The 12,295-nt window shown below is 30.8% G+C and overlaps 1 protein-coding gene across 3 annotated transcripts in view; it reads right to left on the minus strand.

Annotated features, from left to right (window-relative positions):
• LOC117100751 (acetylcholine receptor subunit alpha-like 1) overlaps positions 1-12,295 on the minus strand; it is a 43,808-nt gene that overhangs the window by 4,277 nt on the left and 27,236 nt on the right. The window contains exons 1-5 of one of the 3 annotated variants that reach the window (XM_033240546.1): positions 8,398-8,564; positions 5,458-5,592; positions 3,739-3,878; positions 2,868-2,912; positions 2,190-2,299 (exon numbers count right to left, since the gene is read on the minus strand). In XM_033240546.1, the coding sequence (XP_033096437.1) occupies positions 2,190-2,299; positions 2,868-2,912; positions 3,739-3,878; positions 5,458-5,503 (341 nt within the window). In that variant the 5' untranslated portion in view covers positions 5,504-5,592; positions 8,398-8,564. Of the gene's footprint in view, positions 1-2,189; positions 2,300-2,867; positions 2,913-3,738; positions 3,879-5,457; positions 5,593-7,999; positions 8,565-12,295 lie in introns of those variants that run through there. The other 2 variants (XM_033240545.1, XM_033240547.1) reach the window with 2 other exon arrangements.

The following is a 12,295-nucleotide window of genomic DNA, read 5'->3' on the forward strand; positions in this document are numbered from 1 at the left end:
AACGTTATAATCACACATAAGTTAAAGCCTTTTTCATATGTACCTAATATCTTCGATACATAATTGGCTATACAATTCCAGAAGCCTCAAATGGGCACCATTTGGAATTCACAAATGACTGTATTTAGACTCAAAACACCAAAGGCCTCGACATTGGTTCTGAAACATAACCGAATGAGCCGTCGGGAATGTACCTCACGTTTCATTGTTATGTTTAATTTAGAAATTTGATTCGAAATCAATTTTTACAATAACATGACGCATTTCAAATCTATATGCTGTATGCCCATACACAACATAACAATGAGAATCAAAGGTTGATATTTAAACATGTTAACATAGATTGTTGGAAAACATAAATAGTCCCACAATTTTATATGATTTAAGAAATATGTAAAATTCTACATCAAATGGTAATTTATGAGCGAGATCGTCATCCGATGTTTTGTTAAAACTGCATTATTTGTATAGCTATATGGTCTACTTTGTATTTAAGATGTTTTTGCACATTACCTGACTATTTATCGCTATTTTTTTATCTTGAAATATGTGTTAAATAGTACTTCAGAAAATAATTAGCACATCACTGTCTTCATCAGCAATCATTATCATAGTGATCACCTACATTATTATTTTTTTTTATCATTATCATTATCATAATTATCATAGAAACAACAGTTGTTTTCAGAACTATCTACTTGGTGTATTTATTTTTGTTATAACATTGAATATTACATGGACTTATTCTATGTTTGTCGACAAATTGGCTCATGATTTACGAATTCATTATATTTGCTGCCCTCTATCGAACAATTTATGTTTTGATAAAATAATAATTATTATTTTAAGAAATGCATGTATTAGGGTAGGGTAGACTATTTTCTATGATTTCAGGTAATATTGATATCATGAACAGTGTCCATAGGGCCCGGCCTGAGGAGGTACGGCAAGACTGCTAATGACCGACGCTTAGCGTCTTTAAATTTTTAATTGTATTTTTGTAAATTGGACAAAGCTTCATTTTTTATGCAAATTATATTTGTTTTTATAGTTTTTTAATTGATTTTGATCCGGTGGTAAAACGGTTCTGTGGTGCTTGTCCACCGTGTTCTGTACTTGCCTTTCTGGTGTTTTTTGTGATCCAGTTAAAATTGAATAAAATAAGATAGACTGCGGTGGTGTACGTTCCCTATCATTCGACCCTATTTCTACCCCTCTTGTTATACTCCTACTGTCCTTATGAAATCAGCTTTACCCATCAGAACCAGTATGAACATTTAGTTCTACTGGGGTGACTAGCGAGTTAAGCGAGTGTGAGTAAAGCTGTACGTGTTGGTATTATATCAAGATTATTATGAATAGGCCTACCTATAATTTATATAAACATGTGTGGGGTAATAAGAGGCTTTAAGAGTAAGGTTATAAGTGTAATCACATAGGCCTATTCCATAAAAGTATGATCATTATTTTTATTGAGATCATTAGTAGCTTATTAGTGGTAGTGTGTATTGAATATACCTACAAGTGAAATAAGACTCATAACTACTTTAAGTATGGTAAGAGTAGAATAATTTTGATAACACACATGGCATAATATTGATATGTATGACTATAAATAGATATTATGAGAGTGAGGGTTGGTAGAGTATAAGCATAAATATCTTATGAGAGTAAGTTTGAATTTGTATAAGAGTGAAAATACTAGAGATAAAGATACCGCGTCCCTTTATTTTATATATAGTATGTTGATTTCTTCTGGACAGCGTCATAAAAGAGAAATTAGGTACCGTAGTTTTCGCCGCACGACGTTAACCTTAACGTTAATGGTGACGTCATAATTTATTCATCTTGCGGAGTACGTAAATTTCAGGATTTTACGAGCTGGACGTACGGTAGTTACGGGTGTGCGCATGCGTATATCGATGTGTTTACATGGCGGAGTTACCACGTTGCATGTTGGGTACTACCGTTAAAGTTAAGGTTAACGTTGTGCAGTGAAAACTACCTATTAATTTGTGTGGATTAATGACCATTAAGAGGCCTTCTTTCAAAGAATGCTTTAAGGCCCCCGTGGGGTCTGCTTCGGTGTTTCTTTACCAACAGTGTCCTTAAGAATTTACAATAGGCCTTAATTGCCAAATAGTATCATATAATCATGAATAGTGATGTGGGTTAGGCTATATACTTACTTGTTATACAAAACAAGATCTGGAAGCCACAGCATTTCAGAGGGTACTCGAAGAATATCTATGCCGTCATATTCTTCAGGTTTCCACTCCAGCTTGTAGTCTGTCCACAACTAGATAACAATAGAATTAAATTCCAGTTGCATTATGTTAAAAATCAAAGAATTCATTTTTAAATATTATGTAACGGTCGTACTGTATTACTGTACATACGGTGCACTCAAAGATGGATTTGGATTTAAGGAAAAATCGCAACTACCATGAATTGATTCATATCACACTTTATTTTACAAATATAGACAGTAGTATAACTATATTTGATACTTGTTTTATTTGCCCTAGGCTTATATGAAGCCTATGACCTCTAGACATTGACCATTCGTTTTGACCATTGAAAAGTTTTTTTTTGAATAAAAAATGTCATGTACAAACACTGTGTCATTAATATGAATGAATGAGTTGATATTTTTAAAAATATAGGCAGTATCTATAACTATACTTGATATTTGTTTCATTAGGCCTAAGCCTATATTATGACATCAAGGCCTTTTCCCTATTCGCAACAACGCTTTTATAAAAAATGTTATTTACCAACACTGTGTCATTTTGAATGAATGGGTCGATATCGTCTGCTAATTATTTAATCATGAATTACTCGGAGAATGTTACTTATGGTTTTACCTGTTTCAGCCATACATTTGTTGTCATGATTTGGTTCTTCTCGTCCTGTAATTAATTAACCAAATTGGTGCATTAATCAAGAAAATGAGCAGTAATGATACAGTTAATGGAATATTTAACACGTGCCTCTTATGAAACGTAAAGTAGGCATAGAGTAACCAAATTAGCTGGAAAGTGTTTTCAGTTTTCAGTTCTACAACTTTCTATACGTCAAGAGAACACATAAGAGAAGTCTAGACTAAGGTACTGGGGTCGCTGATCTCATTGAAAGTCTAGTCAAGATTATCATATTCTGATACTTTAGAAGATAATAATTATTATTGGAAAATTTGTTGTAGGATATCCGAATAAATTTTAGTGAATAGGACAACTAAACCGTTATAGGCTATTAGGGGACTTGTTTAATCGTGAAGAAACTACTTTATAGATGGATATAAATGTGCGCCAGTAATAAATGAAACCACTGTACATGGTTCAGAAAGTCACTTAAACTTTTCTTCTCCGAAAATATATATACTGTATATCCATGTTTTCTGTTATGTCTGTCGTTTTTTATTGCATTATAAATTCAGATTCCTTCTATTTGGATGATCTATGGACTAGCATCACAGATGAAATTATTCAATATCTAATAACGTTTATCATTAGGCACATTCAAAATGGGTATGCCTATTTTGCTAGTAAATCAAGCCAAAATTCTGTTGACGCGCAAGCACAATAATAATGACGTTGAAAAAAATGTCCCTTGCGGCGACATCATACAATAATTTGATAATATATCAGTGGAATTATATTGCTGATGAAACACTTGAGAATATGTCCCCTCATGGGTTTCTTTTTTTTTTATTTCTGGTAATGACATCATACTTACCAAGTCAATAAGTTGCGACATTGTCAGACTAAAATTAACGATGAGTTTCTCCGAGTTATTTTGGACGGGGCGAATGAGGCGGTTGTAACCCGTGAATAACTTATTAAAAAGACGTTCTTCGGCCTCCGCTCCAAGACAGCCTAAAAGCAAGATATTTATGTTTTATTCTTATTCAATTAGATTGATTTGGTTTTCAATTACAGAGCAAGTGCGCCCCGAGCTCATCACCTCTTCTTCGTTAGAATATGAAAGGCATTCATACTGTACATAGAAATTGTTGTTTAAACTATTTAAGATGCACGTAGGGCTACTATATTATTATCATTATCGTCATCATCATCAACATTACCATAATCATCATCGTCATCATCTGTTTTGCATTACGTGCAAAATAGATTAAAGCAATTTAGGACTTGTTTAAAATGAAATTACGTGTTTTGTTAATTGTTTACATACAAAGGTTACAAGAACACATAGGGCCTAATTAGGATGACAACTAAATCTTATTGGTCTATTCAGTAGGAAAGCAATCTTAAATTAGCAACACAATTCAAACATATCGTGTGCAAATCAGCTTATTCAAGATCTCTGACCTGAGCCAACCCAAAATTGAGGGATTTAATTTCAGCTCTTGGATGTTAACACCCGAACATTTTAATTAATTAGGACACAGGTACGTTGGTTCAATCAGTACTTTGGAGTGTTCTACAGCGTGTACCTATAAATTAATGAACCAGTAGTGATTAAGATGTTGATTTGAACTCATTTACTCAGAGTCTCCAAGGAGTCCAAGAAACGTTCAACGTTCAATCCCCCACGGTTATAAATTCAGGTAATTGATTGAGAAGAAATTCAATTTCTCCATGATCACCTCAGAAATATACGTTGGAAATGGATGAGTCTTCTATTGACCTCATGTGAGTGATTTAACCATCGTCGTATACAATCGCTATATAATAAGATTTAGACTCTCTAGAGCAATGTGTTATAAATAATTGCTAGTCTTTCATTGTGGCTCTCACATTAATAATATAAACTTTGCTAAAAATAAGAAGGTGATCTTCCAAAAAATTGCAAAATAGTGTGGTTTTATTTGCAAATTTAAATAAATAAAAAAAAAATCACTATGGCATAATGCATCTACTACTGTATATTTGCATTATGAATTGTTATGTAAATAATAAATTATAGACACAGAGATACGATGTAAATTTGTGGCGTCGCTCTGATTTCAGGCATCAGCATGAGTCAAGAAAATACAATAATTTAAACAATGAATGGAAAGTCATCTGCGTATATAAATATACACATGCGAAAGATGAATTATTGTTCGATGATATTTTAAGCGCGTTCATAACAAAGGATTGGCCTATTTAACGTATATTAAATTTAACTTTCCCTTTGTAAACCGACTCAAAGTTATAGAAGTAATATCATAGTTAGCGCCCTCTATGTGAATAATGATATTATGTTTGCTATTAAATAAAAAATAATACAGAAATACCATTATTATTATAAAAATAGTACTATTATTATTATAATTAGGGCTTATTATTATTATCATTAAAGATTAGTATTAATAATATTGGCACACATCTAGATGTGTATAAGAGACAGGGGTGTGTGTGTGTGTGTGTATTATCGATGTTATTTCAATATAGATTGCCGTAGATTCTATTGTAAATTCTAATAGAACAAAACATATTCAGAATACACTACCTTTTCCAAATGACAGAAGACAAGTGATTAAAGTCAAATACTTCATGTTTTTGACAATTTAAAAGTTGGCAGGGAAGAAAATCAAGGAAAGCCAGGTTTTCCCAATATTCAGTTAACAACAAAACGGGTTAGCATCTGAAAAACAAAGAACAACACACTGTGACGGCCGTCTCATTCAATAGTTCTTGCAACGCTGTAATAAAGACGTATATGTAATATAAATCACACAAGGTGATATGCGTGATAATTTCAACTGTCTACTTTGTCACTATTACGGCAATATACGTTCCAACAAAATCTATCTATTAACATCATCTGATAGAAAGGCTTAGAAGCGACGTGAAGATTCGTACGAACGGACCACACTCAGATGAACTTAAAAAATGTAAATATATGACGTCACTACCACGACCTTTCTTTTAATGTGTATTAGCACAGACCCTATATACGAAGGTATTAGCTTATAAGTTAAACTGTAGCCCATTATTACATCACGGGTTGGTTAATAAAGGACGGAGAAAACAATAAAAATCAGTAAATAATTTCTGAAATTAAGAATAATAAAACTTATAAAAATGAAGACAATATTCATACGAGTTGAAAGGTAAATACATTTAGTCCTTTTTTTTTTTATAAGAACCAGTAAAACTTTGCCAGGCTCAGTGTTTTACACACTTTTCAAACATAGAAAATTATTACTTACAGCAGTATATTACTGTACTCTATTATAGAGGGTATTACATAGTCACAACCACTGCAAATAAGGTACAGGGAAGATTTGTTGGTTTTGTTTTTCTATTTATAAAAATTAAAACCGCATTTGACATTTTACCTCAGCCTCAATTTTTTCTTATTTTGCTCTTAATTTTTAAGCAATTTCAGCCTCAGTGTTCTTATAATATTAATGTAGGGTCTACCGTCACGTTTTCAGTTTATATATTTCTTTTAATTTAACGTGATATAAAATACAATGAAACAAACAGAAGGCGCAATGAGAATACGAAAATAAAAAATCACAGAGAGAAAAACACCAAATGAAACTGAATCACCTATCAAATGGCTCTACTTACACTGGAACCAGATTATAGTGAAACACAAGGAGGTTGAAACTAGTATAATAAAAACACTATATATTGTAATATATCATCTTTCAATATCGATGTGGGTTTAAAATGTTCCAGACAACTAGACTAGTAAACATCATTGTCGTTATCCCTATTATTGTCATTTTCACTATTATTGTCATTTTCATTATTATTATTATTATTATTACGATCTTCATTATCATCATCATCGTTATTATTATTATTATTACCGTCTTCATTGTCATTATTATTATTATTATTATTATTATTATTATTAGTATTATTATATTATTATCATCTTCATTATCATCATCATCATCATTATTATTACCTTTCTGCATTTAGTGAAACAATTATAGTGAATGAATATTTTATTTTTCATTATTAGTATCTTGGTTTTTCTATTTTTTTGAAATAAAAAATTCATTTGACACTTTACCTCATCAACAATTTGTTCTAATTTGTTTTTAATTTTTTGGAAATTTTAGCCTCAATGTACTTACAAAATGTGTTCATATAAAAAAATATATATAAAAAAAGAATGTTAAATTAGCTTACCGGTATAGTACAATGTCAATTGATTGAAAAGGATTTCGAGGTGAGTTCGAATCATACAAAATGTCAAGTATTTTTTTTAAAGACAAATGATTAAGCCTGACACTAAATGACATGAATAGTAGGCCTATCATGTCATTTATTGACACATGTAATTGGCCAAGTACTTGCTGTTGGGTAGAGGATGTTAAAAAAGTTGTTGACATTTCCAGTTTCATTATTCAAGATAATTATCACTAATTTGAAAATACAATCGTCAGGAAGTGAACGCTGAATTTCATATTAGTGGTTTTCAATAATGAATCCAATGCTGGTGCAATGGAACTTAATATCGTTATGTAGGGCCCCTAATGAGCAGCTCTTAAGAGTTACAAGAGTTACTTACACAACATATTGCAAGATAAAATAGATTATGGCTTCGTAAAAAGGTTGGTCTCAATCGATTAACATGCATGTCGCTTATTTCTGTACGTTGTATTCTATATAAATATCTTAATATATATATATATATATATTATATATATACACACATATATAGTATATATATAATAACATAATAAAATATAATTAGAAAGGAAATTCCTTTCAGGTTGGGAATTTAATATGTTGTTAACATGCATGTCGCTTATTTCTGTACGTTGTATTCTATATAAATATCTTTATATATATATATTATATATATACACATATATATAGTATATATATATATATAATAACATAATAAAATATAATTAGAAAGGAAATTCCTTTCAGGTTTGGAATTTAATATGTTGTTATGTAGTGATTGGCAAAAATATCGTTTTATGGATCTGTTTCTCCGTGTCAGTATTAAGATAGGCCTTTGTTCGAAGCTTGGTAATGCTGTTACAGTTACTTTAATTTTAAGTTATAAATATACATACCTATCACATTTTTTTCCGTCTAAAAATCAATACCGGTAGTGTTTATGTGCATCGTTTGAGTTCCCGAGGGTACCATCTTCTTGCGAGTCCCATAGAGTGGACATTAATAATGTTTTCTTTGTAACAATTCCTAGATATTTGTCAGTAACTTCAAATTGGAATACCGTATATTCCGAAATATGATCATCCCTGTGCTTCGTAAAAATCTGAGTCCCAGTTTTTCACAACGTTGTTTTTCTTTACAGAGATTTCGATAAAAAAAGATCTCATTTATGTTGTAACAAACACTATGCGTAATGCATGCTGGGTAAGATATAGATAAATTGCAATCATAAACTGATTCATAGTTTACAGGAAAACTGTCAACTTTTAGTCCTGAGCTCTAGGATACTACTTACAGGTTTTGAGATTTTACTTGAAGTATATCCAACATACTTTAGGTCTACATCTCGTTCACAACAATTTAAAACACAGGCCTAATAGGCCTAATGCACTTTGATCGTACTGGATCAAGATGGGGATCAAGACTGGTGTCAAAGTATCTTACGACAATCTCTATTATTATTCAAATATCGCACAAACCTGAGTATACTTAGCAGTGACAAAAACACTCTGCGTTCAATACATGATTATATTGACAACAACATGCCTTCCATTCACCTTTTGGGTAATTCTTTTAAGACATAGAGGCATAACTATTATTCAAACCAAGGCTATATATACGACTACTGCATAGTGCACGATCTGAACTAGAAACCAATTAGTCGGGAGCTCCACAAGGGTAGTGTTTGTCTAAAGTAAGTTTCAAACGTGCTACCGCTACGATCACGTGATTGAGTCGTCATCTATTGACAAAAATGTTGATAATGCTTAGTTCTAACTGATGAGGCTTAATTGTAATAATAATATTAAGAAATATAAATTAAAAGCAAATATTTTAAAGAGAAGGATTACTATAGGCGTGGCATTTTAGAATCATTTATCGAAATATAACTGAATGCAAAAAGAGTTAATTTGAGCTTGAACTGTTAAGAATACCGGTCAGTATGGATAATAATTTAGCCTATTTAAGGCATAATGATGAGCAATCGATAATATATTTATCAATTCTCGTCATCTAGGTAATCTTACTTTCATTCATCCATATGCTCGTACCGTTACATTACAAAATTCATCTATTCATTTATTTCATGTGTATATATCATCTCTTCCAAGTAAAATTAAAAACGATGCTGTCACTTTTTAAATAGGTTTTTAGTCATCAGATGTAGATATATTTTAACTTTTTGATATATGTTGTTTTATAAATTTTATTCGAATTTTTATTGTAAATTTGTTTTTTGGTGTTATGTTGGGACTTCTGGCTCACTCACAATTGCTTCTTTGGAAGTCTCATGACCTTTGCGTCAAAATAAATAAATGAAATGATGATAACAATAATAATAATAATAATATTAATAATAATAATAATAATATTAATGATGATGATGATAATGATAATAATAATGATGATGATAATAACAATAGTGATAATAATAATAATAATAATAGGCCTATTAAAATAATAATAATAATAAATTATTATCATTAAATGTGTATTATAGGTACAATGATCGATTTTCTCTCTCTTCTTGTGTGTTTGTTACGTGTAGGCCTAACAATACTTATAAACGACAATATTTTGAGACGAATAATGTAACTTTCAACACAGCGGCATGTTTGTCAGATAATCCAAGTGCCTTGCGTTATATCTATGCCATAAAATTCATTCATATGTTTTCGTTAAGATAGGATACATTATAACATACTTGAAATAGTTTATTTATATTAGTATACGGGTTCACTGAAGGTGCAACACTAAAATGTGGCTTATAAGCGAAGTTGTATATATAAAGATAACACCGGCCCTGCAGTTGTTATCAAGTCAATTTGTGGAAATTCTACTCAACCGAAGTCAGTCGCTGTAGTAGAATCAAATTCCAACAAGTAACGATTTTGTTGAAACGGCTATTATGATCATTTAAGTATATACATGAACGTCTGAAAATCTCAGGAATATTCAAAGCATTTTGAGCATCCAGACTTGACTTAAATTTTATCACTTACGAATTGTTGCCTTATCATAAATCACTACATTTACTGCGAGTTGGTCAGTAAAACAAAAAGGTTTTGCCGAACCAGCCTTAACTTAACATTCATACGTTATAAAACATAAGGAATGTTATAGCACAAGAAAAAAAGTCATATATAATTGAAAACAATAACAAACAAATATTTGTTTTACAGAATAATGAAGGTGACTATGATGATGATGAAGATGATAATGGTGATGAGGCAATTGATGATGACAATGATTTGTGATGGTTGTCGTGGTGGTGATGATGATGGGGAGGACAATGATAAAGATATAGTAACGTTTTAAAAAGACTGATTTTCTTTTTTGCAAATAACAATTAATATCGCATTGTTGGTATAATACATTAATATACAACTGGCAAGCTATTATTATGTTATTGTTTACTTGATAAAATTGTAACAGTTGAAAAATATAGACATTTTAAAGTATTTTTATTTTGTAACAGACCGTCATGATAAAAATCAAAGACAGAAAAACAAAATCTGATGATGCGTTTTATTGTAGGTTGTGCTCTTTAGTAATTATCAAGATTTCTATCACGATTGACATATATTACGCACGTTGTTACTAGGCTACAGTTCACATTACGTATAAAGACAAATCTGCTTAGATTGGTTGGAAACGCGAGACTAAAACTGATACTACTGTGTAGGTGATCTAAGGTAAAAAATCCCATATTAAAGGTGTGGAATTAAGGGAGATAAAGTATGGCATTTAATACCTTTATTATAAAAACAAAACAACTCACGAGTCTTAGACAAAAACAAACACTTCACAAAACATGAAAACACAGAAACGTAATAACAGTAGTAGGCCTATTATGCATATCCACTGAAACGAGAATGAGCGTAAACTGTTTTATATTTAGTTTATATCGATTCTTATCATTGTAATGTTTACAGGGGTTATTATGTTCCTTAGAGCAATATGTTACTCTTAAGATAGATCGATTATAATTTTTATATTGTTGTCTCAGCTAAAACCAAGAAACACTGAAGAACACAATTAGTGATATAGCTGGCGAACCATAAAAAGCAGTGTCACAGTGTGCGTACTGATTACCTCAAGGTATCGATCCTATCGACTTAAAAGTCTCCCTCTTATTAAAGACACATCCAAGTAAAGACCACCTTCAATTAAAGACCAGCTTTCTGCGGCACAAAATGAATCTTTTAATTGTCTAAAAATAATATTACTTGTTAAAACCCAAAGCCGCCAAATACCATGAAATCCCCGGTCCTAAAAATGGTCTTTAATTGTAGGGGAACCTGTACCTCACATTCTGTCATTATTTGAAACAATTTAAGTTGACATGATGAAATATTTTATTTAGAAATAACAAATAATTGTTATCGGTACCTATTTATGAAATTCAAAGCAGTTTTACGGTTTTCTCTTCTGTATGCATGTGCTTTTTTTTGTTTTTGTTTTTACTGCATGATTTTTAAAGGAAATAAATGATTATTAGGAGTTGAATTGAACGCCAAAGAAGTAGGCCCATATGAAGTTAATAAATAATGTATTGAGAAAAGAAAACGTAGTCCTCATTGTCTCAGTCAGGATTCGAACACTTCGTAATTATATTATACCAAATGAGTTATGCAAGCTATTATCACGCATATTCTTGGATTTCACTGATAATTAATCGTTTTACTTACATACTGTTAAAATGTTACACTTTATAGTACCTTTTCTTTACATGTTTCTATCTAAAGCGCCCACTATCAGAGGCGGGTTTTTTAGTGGAAGAGCAAGCCCTCTTAATTTCTAAAAAATAAAAAAAAATTGTAGAGAAAAAAATTGTATTCAAATTTAAGTTTGAAAATGCCGTTCTTCATTATTATTTATCTCATTTCAGATTAAGATTCATTTTTTTTCTAATATCTAAATATCAGTGAGCAAGCCTACATTTTAAAGTAATTAAAATTTTATAAATAAAAATATCAGTTCCATATATAGATAAAATATACATTAAAATGACTTGTTGTTGTCCATTATCATCATCTTCAGTCGAATTGATTTCTTCAGATGCTCAATAGCATTAATAGTATAATATTGTAATATGGATTAAGTATTTTCCATATTGTTATATCTTTATGTATATATATATATATATGTATATATATATGTATATATATATATGTATATGTATGTATATA

Source organism: Anneissia japonica, unplaced genomic scaffold (genome assembly GCF_011630105.1).
Source record: "Anneissia japonica isolate Jap-2015-1 unplaced genomic scaffold, ASM1163010v1 scaffold670_len1213532_cov191, whole genome shotgun sequence".
Classification (NCBI taxonomy): Eukaryota; Metazoa; Echinodermata; class Crinoidea; order Comatulida; family Comatulidae; genus Anneissia; species Anneissia japonica.